Source organism: Antechinus flavipes, chromosome 5 (assembly GCF_016432865.1).
Source record: "Antechinus flavipes isolate AdamAnt ecotype Samford, QLD, Australia chromosome 5, AdamAnt_v2, whole genome shotgun sequence".
Lineage (NCBI taxonomy): Eukaryota > Metazoa > Chordata > Mammalia > Dasyuromorphia > Dasyuridae > Antechinus > Antechinus flavipes.
Window position 1 is genome coordinate 194,544,970 of NC_067402.1, and position 18,091 is coordinate 194,563,060.

The following is an 18,091-nucleotide window of genomic DNA, read 5'->3' on the forward strand; positions in this document are numbered from 1 at the left end:
AGTTTAGTCCCAAATAGAAGCAATGAAAAGGATTTTTTCTTGCTTCTTTATCCAGGTAGGGGACAGATAGATAAGGTTGGAATATTGCATATAATGTCAGACTTTTTGTTATATTGGTTATTTTTGTCAAACTGGTTTTTTCCTTCTTTTTTATTATTTACTATAAAATGGCTCTCTGTGTGGAGTAAGGAGACAGATATATTAGGAAATGTAGGTTCTAATAACAACACTTATCAATTAAAATTATTCTACAAAATGAAGTCCACCTGCTCCCAGCCTCATTTTCTGTCAATTGGTTGTAAAAAAAAATGTTCCCCAAAGAAATCTTGTCTTAGGCTCCGTGTTAAATATTATTCAAGGAATGATTGACAGTACTCTCTACCCCCATCCTCCACCTACACCAGCTCAGACAGACAGGTGTCTTTCCTGCTCTTAAAGACCTTCAAACAATAAGATTTAAGCAGCCTCTTTCCATCATCCATTATGATGCCCCATGAGAGTTTAAGAAATGCTTTACTGGGCTCAGACCCAGTTCTTATCCAGCTTAGACAGAATTCTCTTTCTGAAAGAGGCACAGAACACAGTGGGAGGACATAGTTCAATTAAATTTAATCCAACAAACATTAAGTGCTTTGCATGTAATTGTCCTTGTGGATGCATCCTCAAAAATCAGACTTTTAGCACTTTATAGTTTACAAAACATTTTCATGCAGTATTTCATCTATTCCTCACAAGCAGAGATTTAACCAGCACTAGGCAAATGGAACCTAGAACCAGGCAACTTTCAGATCAAGGGAAGTAGCTTTCCTTCCTCCTTCTATAGCCATCTGCCATTTGACCATTCACTGTCCATGGTGTCCATCATTATGATATCCTTTCCTAGGCTGTCTTCACACCAAATCCCATCAAGGTTTTCAAGATACTCTCTGAACTACTGCTGTCTTCCATCCACAGTTGAATTTGTCTAGGTTACAGAATTCCAGTTAAGATTCTGTTTATGGCAAGGAATTAGGTAAGTAGTGCAAATATATTTTACTAGCTCTCATTTTTCATGAAAGGCTGTATGTTGTATCAGAGAAAGAGCTGACCTAGAAGCCAGATTAAAGTTTCACCTCCCACAAATATTGGTTGTATCATATTCTTAGAAAATCACAATTCCTCAGTCATCTAGACAATTAAGACATTTATCAGAGAAAGGCCAATCTGTATTGGTAGTATCACAGGTTTAGTCCCAATCTCTCTTCCTATTTTATAGATGGAAAAAAATTGAGGCTCATAGAGATTAAACTGACTTGTCTAAGGTAACACTGTAAGATATTTGACTTGAACCCAAGTTTTCCAATTTCAAGTTGTATTCATTCCAATCTTATGCTATATTTCTCAAAATTATTCACTAGGGAGCCATCCCATTGCCTTTATCTGTGAAGCATAGAAAATCAGACCTGAAAGAGACCTTTGAGATCATCTAGTTTAACCTCTTTCCTTTACCTATCGAAATACTTCTTGAAGGATTTTCAGTCAACACTAACATGAGTTAATGACTACCCTAAACTAATTGTTCTGTGGGTGAAGAAGCATATGTTTTTTTTTTTCTCTTCAAATTCTCTGGGACTTCAAAGGAATATTGCTATAGGCCAGTACTCTGGTACAGGATCAAGAACAGAACCTAGCTCATAAGATGTGCTCCATCAGAAGTTGCATTGTTCTTCATGCTCCAGAATTTGATGAGCACATCCCTATATTCACATCGTCTGAGATGGGATAGATTTCCATCCTTCTTGCTTTCAGCCTGTGTTTCTTCAGTCATTGAAGAAGTCTGATAATTTCAATCTAACCTTTGACAAGAAGTGACTACTACATCCCTGTAGTCCTTGGAGCTCTTTCATATAACCTTGCTACCTTCTCTAGTGCCATAAACAATTTTGTAGATTTGTGGTTTTCCTTAAATTTAGATAAGACTAATGAGGAGTTACTTGACTCAACTGACTGCAGAGGCTTCCTATTTCCTCTAGAATAAAATTAAAATTTTTTTGCTTAAGTTTTTGAGATCCCAAACAACTTTTCCAGACTCAGTGGATATTATTACCCCCACTTTGATTGTGATCTAGTCAAATTGGTCTTTTATCTGTTCCTTATGCATGATACCCTATCTCCCAACTGTGTATGTATCTGCAAAAAAGGCTTTTGTCCAAGCCGGAATGTACTCTCTCTTTATCTCTGCCTCACAGAATCCCTTGTTTTCTTTAAATTGCAATTTAGGCAACATCTTCTGATGAAGCCTTTCCACTTCTCCTTTTTCAACTGCTTGTGCCTTTTGAGACAAAACTACCTTGTTTTTATATTTGTGTGTGTATATACATCTCCCTAGGTTCAAATTTGGCTTCTGACACTAGCTATGTACAAATTGCTTAACCCTGTTTGCCTCAGTTTTCTCACTTGTAAAAAATGAACTGAAGAAGGAAATAACAAACTGTTTCAGCATCTTTGCCAAGAAAATCCCAAATGGAGTATTGGAGAGTCAGATATGGCTTAAATGACTAAATGACAACAGAGAGACAGAGAGACAGAGACAGAGAGATAGAGACATGCAGAGAGAGAGAGACAGAGAAAGACACACACACACAGAGAAGAGAGACAGAGAGAGAGACAGAAAGGAAGAAGACAGGAAGGAGAGTGGAAGGGAGGGAAGGAGGGAAAGGGAGATATAGAAAGATAGGTAGATAGAGATAGAGATGAGTAGATAGGTAGGTAGATATATGTATATATATGAATATATATGTATATATGTGTATATGTATGTATTTGTGTACATATATAAATGCATCTATTAATTTTTCACTATTTTATATATTATTATAGGTGCTTATCTCTATTAGAATGGAGGAAGCTCATTGTGAGTAGAAATGATGAGAACACAAGAATTATGACCACAATCATAAACTAAGGGCAGTCATAGAACAAATACTAGATATTAAGATTTCCAAAAATATGTGCAATGGGTTAAGGCCCTTTGTAACTCATCTGAAATCCTCAAGGTTGAGCAACTAAGTCACAATGCTATGGAGGCAGGGGGTTTTAGTAGATTAGATATTAAGTGTCAAGAACAATAAGCACGGCTTATAGATATAACAGGTAGTACTGGAAGGCACAGGACAGCAGAATGATAACTTATCAGAGAAGTTCCCTTATGTAGAGGCAGCTAGATAGTTTAGTAATGAATAGAGCACTCAAACTGGAGTTAGAAAAACCTTAGTCAAATCCTTCTCCAGATACTTACTAGCTATATGACCTTAGACCAGTCATTTAGTTTCTTCATTTAGCTTCTGTGTTCTTTTCTGCAAAATGGGGGTAATGATAGTATCTGTCTCACAAGGTTGTTGTGAGGACCAAATGACTTTTCCATATATATCTAATAAAACTACAGACCTCAGGGTTCAAATTGGCCATGGTTAGCCATAAAGCATTATTTCCCTGAAAACTATATTATTTCTCCTTATTACCTTCTTGCAGTATTGATTAAGGTACCAAGCCTCAGGATGCTCATAATAAAGTCTACTTTAAAAAACTTGACTTGAACTCAGTTCCTCCTAACATCAAAGCTGGTACTCTATCCTCTGTGCCATCTACTTGCCCCTAAAGCCCACTTTCCAATAGGACCAATGTGGTTTGAAGCACTTTTCCCCACAATCAAGTAAGGTACTGAATTTAAGTGTTATTTTTGCCATTTTATAGATATAGAAACTGAGTGTTAAAGTGATTCATCCAAGGTCATCTGTCTAAATGAGTGTCAGAGCCAGGATTCTGTCTCTGGCCTAGGGTCTCACAAGGCACCTTTAGCTCTACCCCTGGGAAATAGTTACCCTGCCTCACCCGTAGCAACCCTGGGTGTTGGAGGATTAATAGCAGTACATGGTAAGCACCTGATAAATGCTTTTTCCTCCAGTTACCATTGTCATCTTTATGGCTCATGCAGAGCATATTCTGGTTAAAAGGAGCATAAAAGTTCAGAGATTTAGAGCTGAGTTCAGTTTTATAATTTTCTAAGTAAGAGAATGGAGAGCTACAGTGATAAAATCATTTGATGAAGATCACACAAGTATTAGGTGGAAGAATGAGGAACTGAACCCAGAACCTTTGACTCTGGATCTAGTTCTCCTTCTGACATCTTTATCACACCCTCAGAAGGCAGATGGTATAAGTACTTTTATTTCAATCTACAGATATGGAAATTAAGGTTCATAGAATTAATCTCATTTGTCCACGCAACTGGTAGTCAGGACTTGACCCCAGGACTCCTTACTCATTATACATTGATCTTCCTTTTATTCCATACTGTTGTTATTTAGTTGTTTTTAGTTGTGCCTGACTCTGCAACCCCAATTGGGGTTTTCTTGTCAAAGATACTGGAGTGATTTGCCATTTCCTTCTCCGACTCATTTTGTAAATAAGTAAACAGAGGCAAACAGGGTTCAGTGACATGCCCAGAGTTACCACAGATAGTAAGTGTCTGAGACCAGATTTGAATTCAGGAAAATGAGTTTTCCTGACTCCAGGTCTGGTGTTCTATCCAATGTGCCACATAAATTCCATCTTATTTTTCTGTTATAATAATCATTGATTACATTTAATTTTCAGTGAGTCACCTGGGCTTCCAACTAAGCTTTGAGTGTTTTGAATGGTGCTAATATACAGAAGAGGGTATGATTCCTAATTGATGAAGAGAAAGCTGAGTTGATAGACTTTCAATTTTTTCTCCTCTTTACCTGCTCAGTATAATTTTGGAGGGAAAATAGTAAGTTGTACAGAGGATATACTGCCTGGGTTAAGAGGAAGGCTCTAGTTACAAACTTGCTTCTATTTATCTTTCCAGTTGTATTTCCAACTTTTTCCAACTAAGTAGTCTCCACAGCATCTACTGAAAATGACTTAAATATTCTTCTGTCCATACTTCTGCATGTGCTATCCCATTCAGAAGAAACATTCTCTATTTAAATCCCACTAGTCCTTTCAGCAGCTGGGTGACACAGTGGCTAGAGTGCTGGACATAGAAACAGGAAGATTCAACTTCTTGAATTCAAATCTGACACTTATCAGACACTTACTAGTCATGTAACCCTGGGCAGGTCCCTTAACCTTGTCTGCCATGGTTTCTTCATCTGCAAAAGGAGCTGGAGAAGGAAATGGCATAAACCATTCTAGTGTCTTTTCATCAAGAAAACCCTAAATGATATCACAAAGAATTAGACATAACTGAAACAACTAAACAACAAGACAACAACAATCCTTCCAGACTCACTCCATCTTAATGTTTCTAACCCCTAACTGGCCAGTCCAAAAGGTCTCTCATTTTTTCAACAAACATTAATTCAAAGACCTATTAGCGCTCAAATTGTCCAGTAAAAAGATCACTGGGTTTATCCTGACTGATTACTAGTTGAGTGACCTTGGATAAACCACGTCTCCAAATTTAGTCTTGCTTTCTGCATTTATTAAATGAAGGAATTGTAATAGATGACATGTGTGTGTATATATGTATGGGGGAGAGAGAGAAAGAGAAAGAGAGAGAGAGAGAGAGAGAGAGAGAGAGAGAGAGAGAGAGAGAGAGAAGGAGGAAGGGAAAGAGAGGGAGGAAAGGACACGCAGAGCAAAACAGAGACAAAGAAAGAAAGTCAGAGAGAGACAGGGAGAGAGACAGAGAGAAACAGTCAGAGACAGAAAGATAGAGACACACAGAGAGACAGAGACAGAGAGACACAGACATATAAAGAGGGAGACAACAGAAAGAGAAGTAACAGACAGAGACAGACAAATATATAGACAGCCTGACAGATAAACAGGTACACAGATAGATATAAATAGACAGGTATAGATAGACAGAGCTGTGTGTATAAATATATAATTCTAGACAGAGACACAGAGAGAGGCAGATAGAGACAAATATATAGACTGACAGACAAATAGAGCTGTGTATATAAATATACACATTCTATGTACATATACAACACAAGACATGCATGTGTGTGCATACATATATTTCTATGTATGTGTGTGTGTATATATATATATATGTATACACACATATACTTTCTTTTCATACAAACTGTTGTCTAGCCATATCTCTGTGTCATAGTAGTTGTTAATTTAACCTCTCTCTTGATAGGTGGGAAAGAATTATTCTGACCATAAGCTCTTTTGGAAGGAGTCAGGCAAGGTTATCTATAAGTCTATAATCAGTGGTTCTTAACCTACGGTACATGGACTTGTTTTTTTAAAAATATATTTTAATAATTTTAATATAGCTGATTTCCTTAGTCCTATGTATTTTACTTTATGCATTTTTAAAAATGAGATTCTGAGAATGGACCTATAGATTTCACTAGTCTGGCAAAAAAGAAACAGAAGACTTAAGAACACTCAGCCTATACATTCTCCAATCTGCCACAGGATCTCAGGATTAGTTGAGAGTTCACTGAAGGTACTGAGGATTTTCCAGATATTTTCAGTTTAAAATTCAGTAGCAATAGATTCCCGTGGATATGTTAGAAAAACACTGGGAAAATCTAGTGAATGAGAAAACCAGAGACTATACAACATGAAGATTAATTTAAAGCAGAACTTCTTAAACTTTTTCCACTCACAACCCTTTTTTGCCAGAGAAATTTTTACAGGAACCTAGATATATAGGCATATAATACAGGCACATAAATCAAACATTTACTGATAATAAATTATAATTTTACAGCCCCCACAATCAGTTACAAGATCCCACGTGAAGTCATGATCCACAGTTTAAGAAGCTTTGTTTTAAGGAAGTAGCTTGGAAAAGAAAACAGGAGAATATAATAGCCATCTTTGAATATCTGAAGAACTGTCATGTGGAAAAGAAATAGATTCATTGTCCTTGGCCTCATAAGGCAGAACTAAGAACTAAGTAATAACAAATAGAATTTATAGAGTGCTTTACAAATATTTTATCCTTATAATCCTGAGGTAGTTGCTATTATTATTCCTCTTTTCACATTATGGGGAGAGTTGAGGCAGACTGAGTTGAAATGACTTGCCGGTAATCACACAAGTAATATCTGAGGTCATATTTGGATTCAATTCTTCCTATCTCTAGGTCAATCTCCTGAGTTACTTTTCGCTATAGGAGGAAGCTGGAAAGAGACAACTTTTGGTTTAGTATAGGAAAGAACTTCCTAACATGCCGAGCTGCCCCAAAGAAAAAGGGGTTGCTCCATCAATGGAGGTCTACAAATTAGAAATTAGAGGGCCATTTGTGAAGAGCATTTCTCAGGGCATCCTTCTTGAGATCTCTGAGGTCCCTTTTAGTCTGGAATTCTGAGAATACTATTTGTTGTTGGTTTTCAGCCACATCTCTTCATGACCTCATTTGGAGTTTTCTTGGAAGAGACACTGGGGTAGTTTGTCATTTCCTTCTCCAGCTCATTTTATAAATAAGAAAACTGAGGCAAACAGGATTAAGTGTCTTAACCAGTATCACCCAATCAGTAAGTATCTAAGGCTATATTTGAACTCACAAAGATTTCTGAACTCCAGGCCCAGTACACTGTCCATTGAGCCATATAGTTGCCCCATTTACTATATATGTTTTATGTCATTTGACCTCTTAAGTATTGTTTCCTAACCTATAAAGATGAACAGATTGAACCACATGATTTCTAAGTTCTCTTTCAGTTAAGTTCCCTTAATTTTTTACAATCTCATAATTTTTAGATGATGTCTCTACGTTGTTTTCATGTCACTTTTTCCTCCCTAAAATAGATTCAATTGTCTGTAGTCCAAATACTCTAACTCTGAGGCATGCCATCACGCAGGAGTATGCTGGAGTCAGCTGGTAGAGGCTCCTGAAATGATTGTTTAATGTTCTATGTGAGCATTTACACTTTGGATATCAGCAAATGCTACCAATCAGAGCCTGATTTATTGTTTCATCGATTGCTTAAACAGAAAGTGACAGAGAAAATTTTTATAATGAAGATTAAGCACAAAAGTATATCATGTTGAATATGGAAATATATTTAGAAGAATTGCACTTGTTTAACCTATATTGGATTGCTTGCTGTCTGGGGAAGGGGAGACATGAGGAAAGGGAGAGAAAAAATTTGTAATATGAGGTTTTGCAAGAGTAAAATTTAAAACTATCTTTGCATATATTTTGAAAAATAAAAAGCTATTTAAAAAAAAGTGTGTCATGAGTAAAAAAAAATTTCTGGAGAGCTAGTTGTTAAACATTTACCAACCCATGTATGCCATGCATACTAAAGATTAGAAATAGTTCTTGGAGGAATAGCATTAAGAATCACTTTAAAGGAAGCTTAGTACCAGATCTTCATTTTACAGATAAGATTCCTATGGTAACAAAAGTAGATAAATGACTAGAACAAGATCACTTAGCTAATACATGATAGAGCTGAGATTAGACCCTATTATTTTGAGGGAGATATGGGAATGAGAAAGAAATTCATTCATTCAATTATTTAATACCCTCCTCTTTGTCTACAGTACTTGCAGCAAACTAAGCAAAGGGATCTAAATAAATCCCCCAATACTAGTATAAGCTTCCCCAAAAATGGGTTGCAGGGGAAATGCCCAGCTTGGTCTCTGAAAGTTACTAACTTTATGTACTTGATCATTTCTTTTCTGTTCCTCTGGTTCCTCAACAAAATGAAAGGGTCAGATTCAATAATCTGTAGGTCCTATCCAGTCTTAAAGAATCCTCTATTTTTAGTATTCTACCAATCAACTGGCATGGGCCTACCTAGGATTGCTGCTGCTCTCTGGCTTTCTGGCTTATGATGGACACTTTTTCCAAAGAAATGCCACCAGAGGAGCCACTCTTTGTACGAGGCCATCAATTTTTTTTTAAAAAGTGTGTTTTTTAAAAAGCTATTTCCTTCTCCCCTGGGTACCAACATTTGAGGGGCATGCTTCCTTCTTTCATCTATATTGGATGATTTGGGAAGGAGAAGAAAAAAGACCCAGCTGATCTCCAGGAAGAAACACAGTGCCCTGAGAAGGGGAAATGTGCTCTTTCCTCCCTCCTTCCCTTGGGTCTCCTGTGACATTATGCCCCTCTATTGGGTTTGCTTTTCCTGGCAGTGCAGAAGTTGGGGAAGAAGAAGAGATATATACAGACTGTGGTGTTCTCCGGCTTGAGAATCTGTGCCACACAAAATACCTAGGACCAGCATCCTTAAGATATCCTAGGAGTCTGGTCCATCTCTACCCACACTCAAATGAATTTTCCCTGATGATGGAATCCTCATTATGGCTCTGATAATGAGGATGGAAGCTGCTTCCCTCTAAGAAGAGATTCCAAAATGTTTTTGCTGAGCACTTTTCATAAACTACCAAGAAGCTGCCAGAATCCTATAGGAGAGGTGTCTGCTGGCCGAGAGGGCAGGAGAGTAGCCCGCTTACCTGTGGAAAATCCCATTTTCTTGTGGCACTTGGTAAATTCAATATTAAAATAGGTGACCAGAGCGTGGATGTAGTCGTTGCGCTGAATCTGGAGGCAGAATGCAGATGTGAATGAGAGCTCTTCAGTCTTCACAGTGTAAATGTCTACCTCCTGCAGCGGAAAAAGAAAGAGAGAGCACAGGATACTTACCCCCTTTCCCCAGAGGGCTGTCTGAGTCACTGGGTAGACTCCATGTTTACTCCCTGGAGTTCTGCAGCTCCAGGGCTAAGAGAATGATGCAAACTTATGGTGGCTAAGGTCTGAAGAGAAAAGAAGGAGGTTAAAAATGACATATTAAATGCGGTAAACCAGAAGATGTGTTCTAAATCTAAGAAAAAATTCATTTGGGGTCATCTGCTTTATTATTATTATTGTATCCAATTTCTAGTCCAAAAATTCATCCCAATGTAGAGATTGGGAACTCTGGGTTCCCAGTGCCATCTCAGCATGGCAAATCTCTGGCAAAGCCTGCCACTCTGAAAAGGTCTCCCTTTACCCTGGTAAGACTATACTCTGATAAAAGGAAGAGAGCTTTTGGCCCAGGAGAACTGAGATGAGCCCAAACAGGTGACACTCCTCCTCTGAAAACATGAGGGTATTGAATTGCCTAAATTCAAATCCAGACTCAAGCACTTACTAGTTGTGCAATCTTGGCTAGGTCACTTAACTTTTCTGCCTCAGTTTCATTATCTGTAAAATGAGGATAATACAGTTATTCCTTCAACATCGTGGGGACAAGAGACATGGCACCCCCACGATCTGGAAAAAAACATGTAAAAATTTTTGGCTCTCCCTTCATATCAGAGAAGTAACTGAATTTTTTTCTTTTCTTTTATGGAGCATTTACAGAAATTGTTGAAAAATTTAGGTTAAGCATTTGGTCATAGGATTTGTGTTGTCTGTTGACCTTCATATGTCATCTGTGGTTCCACAAAATTTTCCTAAATTTCCATTTAATTTCTTATGTCAATCCTCAATATATCAAAACCACAATTTTGTAGGAAAAGTGGCGATATAGAAGGGATAACTGTAAGTATCCTGTAGAAGGAACTGTAAGAGTTCCTACTTCTTGGGGAACCTGCTAAGAGATACAAAGGAAAAGGGGCTGCTTATGGAGTCAGAGACCTGCGTTCAAAATTGACTTCAAATAATTACTAGTTGAATGACCTTGAGCAAATTAATTAAACTCTGCTTCAGTTTCCTCATCTGTAAAAATAGGTTAATAATATAATGTGCCGGACTTCCGGTTAAGATGGCGGAGAGGAGGCTCACAGTTGCATAAGCTCCGCGCTTTCTCTCACTATCCACTTCATTACAAGCCTCTGAATCAATGCTTGACTGAAAAAAAAACCCACAAATAGTTACCAAGAGAAGCCATCCTTGAGATCCGCCAAGAAAGGTCTGTCTTTACTGGAGGGCTGGGGCGGTTTTAGATCGGGCGCAGGCGGCGGGCAGCGGCAGTGAGAGCACGGGAGCAGAGCTGAGAGGGGGTGTGGAGTGATCGTAGCCGTCTCTGCGGGGAGAGCTTCGCTACAGGTTTGGAACCTGCAGCAAGTCAACAGCCCAGCAGAGAAGCTAAAAACACCGGGGCTGAAAAATACAACCGCAAACAGCTGGAGTCTCTCGGGACCTGGCCGCCCCCCTTCCCCCCCTCAGTGACTCAGCACGCTTTGGGATCTCAGAGCGCAGGCGCAGCACAGTCCTGTTAGTGCCTCACTGCTGCCCCCTGCAGTCTGTAGAGGAAGCTCGATAACACACCCAGCCCCCCCCAAAGAAAGACTCCAGTTTTTTCTGTTTTTCTTTGGTAGTTTGTCTCTGATTAATAGACAGAATGAGCAAGAAGCTGAAGAGGACTTTAACCCTTGACAGCTTCTACACAGATAGAGAGCAGACTCTAAATCCTGAGGAGACTAAAAACAGGCAGTCCCCAGGTGATTCCCCAAAGGAGGAGATTGTCTGTTCCTCAGCACAGATGAACCTCATAGAAGTGATTAAAAAGGCTCTCACAAGGGAGCTAGAAGAAAAATGGGAAAAGGAGAGGGAGGCTTGGCAAAAGGAGAAGGAAGCTTGGAAAAGGAGAGGGAGGCTTGGCAAAAGAGCCTGGAGAAGTCAGTTAAAGAGAGAGTGGATAAAGAAGTAAAATCCTTGAAAAATAGGATTAGTGAACTGGAAAACAAAGTTGGCGAAATGGAAAAAAATTCCACAGAACAAAAGAACTCAATGGGACAATTAGAGAAAGATTTTAAAAAAGTGAGTGAAGAGAATACTTCACTGAAAATCAGACTTGAACAAGTGGAATTGAATGACTCGAGGAGACAAGAAGAATCAGTCAAGCAAATCCAAAAAAATCAAACAATGGAGAAAAATGTGAAATACCTTCTGGGGAAGACAACAGACCTGGAAAACAGATCCAGGAGAGACAATCTGAGAATCATTGGACTCCCAGAAAAACATGATGAAAAAAAGAGCCTGGACACCGTCTTCCAGGAAATTATCAAAGAGAACTGCCCAGAAGTCATAGGAACAGAGGAAAAAATAAACATTGAAAGGATTCATCGATCACCCACTGAAAGGGATCCTAAAATCAAAACACCAAGGAATATAGTGGCCAAATGCCAGAACCCTCAGATGAAAGAAAAAATATTGCAAGCGGCTAGAAAAACCCAATTCAAGTATCAAGAGCCACAATAAGGATCACCCAGGATCTGGCAGCATCCACATTAAAAGATCGAAGGGCCTGGAATATGATATTCCGAAAGGCTAAGGAACTTGGTATGCAACCAAAAATAACTTACCCAGCGAGAATGAGCATCTTTTTCCAGGGAAGAAGATGGACATTCAACGAAGTAAGCGAATTTCATCTATTTCTGATGAAAAAACCAGAACTTAACAAAAAGTTTGATCTACAAATATAGAACTCAAGAGAAATCTAAAAAGGTAAAGATTAATCTTGGGAACTATATTTTGACTATATAGATGTATAAAGAATACATGTATACCTTGTTCTAGAAATTGATGTGGAAAGGACATTGTACCAGAAAAAGGGTAAAGTGGGGGTAGTACATCTCATGAAGAGGCATAGGAAACCTATTATATCTGAGAGAAAGAATGAGAGGGGATGAATATAGTGGGTATCTTACTGCCTTCAGAATTGGCTTTAAGTGAAAAATCTTAAGACATATTCAATCTATGGTGAAACTTCTCCCATCTCATTGAAAAGTGAGAAGGGAAAAGTGGAAAGGGAAGGAATAAGCTAAGCGGAAGGGAATACGGGAACTGGGAGGGAAGGGGTAAGATAGGGGGAGGAACTCTAAGGCGGGGGGAGGGACACTAAAAAGGAGGGCTGTGAGAAGCAAAGGGTGCTCACAAGCTTAATACTTGGAAGGGGGGGAAAGGGGAAAGAAGGGAGGAAAGCATAAACCGGGGTTAACAAGATGGCAAGTAATACAGAATTGGTCATTCTAACCATAAACGTGAACGGGGTAAACTCCCCATAAAGAGGAAGCGGTTAGCAGAATGGATTAAAAGCCAGAATCCTACAATATGTTGTTTACAGGAACACACCTGAAGCGGGGAGATACATGCAGGTTAAAGGTAAAAGGTTGGAGCAAAATCTACTATGCTTCAGGTGAAGTCAAAAAAGCAGGGGTAGCCATCCTGATCTCAGATCAAGCTAAAGCAAAAATTGACCTAATTAAAAGAGATAAGGAAGGACACTATATCTTGCTAAAGGGTAGCATGGATAATGAAGCACTATCTATATTAAACATATATGCACCAAGTGGGGTAGCATCTAAATTCTTAAAAGAGAAACTAAGAGAGCTGCAAGAAGAAATAGACAGTAAAACTATAATAGTGGGAGATCTTAACCTTGCACTCTCAGAATTAGATAAATCAAACCAGAAAATAAATAAGAAAGAAGTCAAAGAGGTAAACAGAATACTAGAAAAGCTAGATATGATAGATCTCTGGAGAAAATGTAATGGAGACAGAAAGGAATACACTTTCTTTTCAGCAGTTCATGGAACCTATACAAAAATTGACCATATATTAGGACATAAAAACCTCAAACTCAAATGTAGTAAGGCAGAAATAGTAAATGCATCCTTTTCAGACCACGATGCAATGAAAATTACATTCAACAAAAAAGCAGGGGGAAGTAGACCAAAAAATAATTGGAAACTAAATAATCTCATACTAAAGAATGATTGGGTAAAACAGCAAATCATAGACATAATTAATAACTTCACCCAAGAAAACGATAATAATGAGACATCATACCAAAATGTATGGGATGCAGCCAAAGCGGTAATAAGGGGAAATTTCATATCTCTAGAGGCCTATTTGTATAAAATAGAGAAAGAGAAGGTCAATGAATTGGGTTTGCAATTAAAAATGCTAGAAAAGGAACAAATTAAAAACCCCAGTCAAACACTAAACTTGAAATTCTAAAAGTAAAAGGTGAGATCAATAAAATTGAAAGTAAAAAAACTATTGAACTGATTAATAAAACTAAGAGTTGGTTCTATGAAAAAACCAACAAAATAGACAAACCCTTAGTAAATCTGATTAAAAAAAGGAAAGAGGAAAATCAAATTGTTAGTCTTAAAAATGAAAAGGGAGAACTCACCACTAACGAAGAGGAAATTAGAGCAATAATTAGGAGTTACTTTGCCCAACTTTATGCCAATAAATTCGACAACTTAAATGAAATAGAAAAATACCTCCAAAAATACAGCTTGCCCAAACTAACAGAGGAAGAAGTAAATATCCTAAACAGTCCCATCTCAGAAAAAGAAATAGAACAAACTATCAATCAACTCCCTAAGAAAAAATCCCCAGGACCAGATGGATTTACATGTGAATTCTACCAAACATTTAAAGAACAATTAACTCCAATGTTATATAAACTATTTGAAAAAATAGGGATTGAAGGAGTCCTACCAAACTCCTTTTATGACACAGATATGGTACTGATACCTAAACCAGGTAGGCTGAAAACAGAGAAAGAAAATTATAGACCAATCTCCCTAATGAATATTGATGCTAAAATCTTAAATAAAATATTAGCAAAAAGATTACAGAAAATTGTCACCAGGATAATACACTATGACCAAGTAGGATTTATACCAGGAATGCAGGGCTGGTTCAATATTAGGAAAACTATTAGCATAATTGACTATATCAATAACCAAACAAACAAAAACCACATGATCATCTCAATAGATGCAGAAAAAGCATTTGATAAAATCCAACATCCATTCCTAATAAAAACACTTGAGAGCATAGGAATAAATGGACTTTTCCTTAAAATAGTCAGGAGCATATATTTAAAACCATCAGTAAGCATCATATGCAATGGGGAAAAACTGGAACCTTTCCCAGTAAGATCTGGAGTGAAGCAAGGTTGCCCACTATCACCATTATTATTTAATATCGTATTAGAAACACTAGCCTCGGCAATAAGAGTCGAGAAAGATATAAAAGGAATTAGAGTAGGCAATGAGGAAACCAAACTATCACTCTTTGCAGATGATATGATGGTATACCTAGAGAACCCCAGAGATTCTACCAAAAAGCTATTGGAAATAATTCATAATTTTAGCAAAGTAGCTGGCTACAAAATAAATCCCCATAAATCCTCAGCATTTTTATACATCACCAACAAAACCCAACAGCAAGAGATACAAAGAGAAATTCCATTCAGAATAACTGTTGATACCATAAAATATTTGGGAATCTATCTACCAAAGGAAAGTCAGGAATTATATGAGCAAAATTATAAAAAAGTCTCCACACAAATAAAGTCAGACTTAAATAATTGGAAAAATATTAAGTGCTCCTGGATCGGCCGAGCGAACATAATAAAGATGACAATACTCCCTAAACTAATCTATTTATTTAGTGCTATACCAATCAGACTTCCAAGAAAATATTTTATTGATCTAGAAAAAATAACAACAAAATTCATATGGAACAATAAAAAGTCGAGAATCTCAAGGGAATTAATGAAAAAAAAATCAAATGAAGGTGGCCTAGCTGTACCTGATCTAAAATTATATTATAAAGCAGCAGTCACCAAAACCATTTGGTATTGGCTAAGAAATAGATTAGTGGATCAGTGGAAAAGGCTAGGCTCACAAGACAGAATAGTCAATTATAGCAATCTAGTGTTTGACAAACCCAAAGCCCCTAACTTCTGGGAAAAGAATTCATTATTTGATAAAAACTGCTGGGATAATTGGAAATTAGTATGGCAGAAATTAGGCATGGACCCACACTTAACACCATATACCAAGATAAGATCAAAATGGGTCTATGACCTAGGCATAAAGAACGAGATTATAAATAAATTAGAGGAACATAGAATAGTTTATCTCTCAGACTTGTGGAGGAGAAAGAAATTTGTGACCAAAGATGAACTAGAGACCATTACTGATCACAGAATAGAAAATTTCGATTACATCAAATTAAAAAGCCTGTGTACAAATAAAACTAATGCAAACAAGATTAGAAGGGAAGCAACAAACTGGGAAAACATTTTCACAGTTAAAGGTTCTGATAAAGGCCTCATTTCCAAAATATATAGAGAACTGACTCAAATTTATAAGAAATCAAGCCATTCTCCAATTGATAAATGGTCAAAGGATATGAACAGACAATTTTCAGAGGATGAGATTGAAACTATTACCACTCATATGAAAGAGTGTTCCAAATCATTATTGATCAGAGAAATGCAAATTAAGACAACTCTGAGATACCACTACACACCTGTCAGATTGGCTAAGATGACAGGAAAAAATAATGATGAATGTTGGAGGGGATGCGGGAAAACTGGGACACTAATGCATTGTTGGTGGAGTTGTGAACGAATCCAACCATTCTGGAGAGCAATCTGGAATTATGCCCAAAAAATTATCAAAATGTGCATATCCTTTGATCCAGCAGTGTTTCTATTGGGCTTATATCCCAAAGAAATACTAAAGAAGGGAAAGGGACCTGTATGTGCCAAAATGTTTGTAGCAGCCCTGTTTGTAGTGGCTAGAAACTGGAAAATGAATGGATGCCCATCAATTGGAGAATGGCTGGGTAAATTGTGGTATATGAATGTTATGGAATATTATTGTTCTGTAAGAAATGACCAGCAGGATGAATACAGAGAGGCTTGGAGAGACCTACATGAACTGATGCTAAGTGAAATGAGCAGAACCAGGAGATCATTATACACTTCGACAACGATATTGTATGAGGACATATTTTGATGGAAGTGGATGTCTTTGACAAAGAGACCTGAGTTTCAATTGATAAATGACGGACAAAAGCAGCTACACCCAAAGAAAGAACACTGGGAAACGAATGTGAACTATCTGCATTTTTGTTTTTCTTCCCGGATTATTTATACCTTCTGAATCCAATTCTCCCTACGCAACAAGAGAACTGTTCGGTTCTGCAAACATATATTGTATCTAGGATATACTGCAACATATCCAACATATAAAGGACTGCTTGCCATCTAGGGGAGGGGGTGGAGGGAGGGAGGGGAAAAAAAAAATCGGAACAGAAATGAGTGTCAATATAATGTAATTATTAAATAAAAAATTAAAAAAAAATAATATAATGTGCCTCCCAGGATTATTGTAGGGATAAAATAAGATTTTTAAAGCACTTTCCAAACCTTAAAACACAATAGAAATGATAGCTATTGCTGTTCTAATAAGGATTAATTGAGATACTTGTAAGTGCTTTGCAAACCTTAAAGCATAATAGTTATATAAATGCTAATTATTATTGTTGTTGTTGCTATTGTAAATATAAAACAAAATATTTGTAAAATGCTTTGCAAACCTTAAATTGTGATAGTTACAAAAATGCTTATTATTATTGATATTGTAAATATAAAATGAGATATTTGTAAAGATAGTTGCAAACCTTTAAGTGTTATAATTAAATAAATGCTTTGCAAAGCTTAGTGCACTATATAAATGCTAGCTATTATTATTAGATCTCTGTATAGAAGAGAACACTAGATTTGTAGAACTGAGACCTGAATTCAAATTCTGTTCTATCATTTATTAGTTGTGTGACCCTAGATAAGTGCTTTTTCTCTGTAGGCTTCAGGTCCCCATCTGTAAAATGTGTGTGATAATACTAGTCCTAACAGCCTTCCCTGATATCTCACCATTGTACAGAGTTTGCAAAGAAATTTCAGCAAATGGCTGGTTCTACCAAGCTTTAGCCTTAAGCCTGGTCATGGGTCATTTGTCGATCATTATTATTTCCCCCCTTAAAACATTCCTGACTCTTAGCTTCCTTATTACCATGGAGAGCTACACCATCATCCCAGTCCCTCAGGCTTACAACCTAGGAGTCAACCTGGATTCCTTACTATTTCTTCTCCTCTTCCCCACTGCCAAGCTATTGCCAAAGCCTGTCAAGTTCACATTTGCATTTCACATCCCCTTTCTTTTTTCTCTCATTGTCATCACTCTAGTGCAGCCCTCATCACCTTACATCTTGATAACAGCAATGTCCTGCTGATAGGTCTGCCTGCCTCAAGTATCTCCCCACTCCAATCCAACTTCCATTCAGAAACTAAAATGATTTTCC

The 18,091-nt window shown here is 37.4% G+C and overlaps 1 protein-coding gene across 1 annotated transcript in view; it reads right to left on the reverse strand.

Moving 5' to 3' along the window:
- Positions 1-18,091, reverse strand: part of PRMT8 (protein arginine methyltransferase 8) — a 173,465-nt gene that overhangs the window by 12,280 nt on the left and 143,094 nt on the right. The window contains exon 9 of the mRNA XM_052000778.1: positions 9,445-9,595. Within this exon, the coding sequence (XP_051856738.1) occupies positions 9,445-9,595 (151 nt within the window). The remainder of the gene's footprint in view (positions 1-9,444; positions 9,596-18,091) is intronic.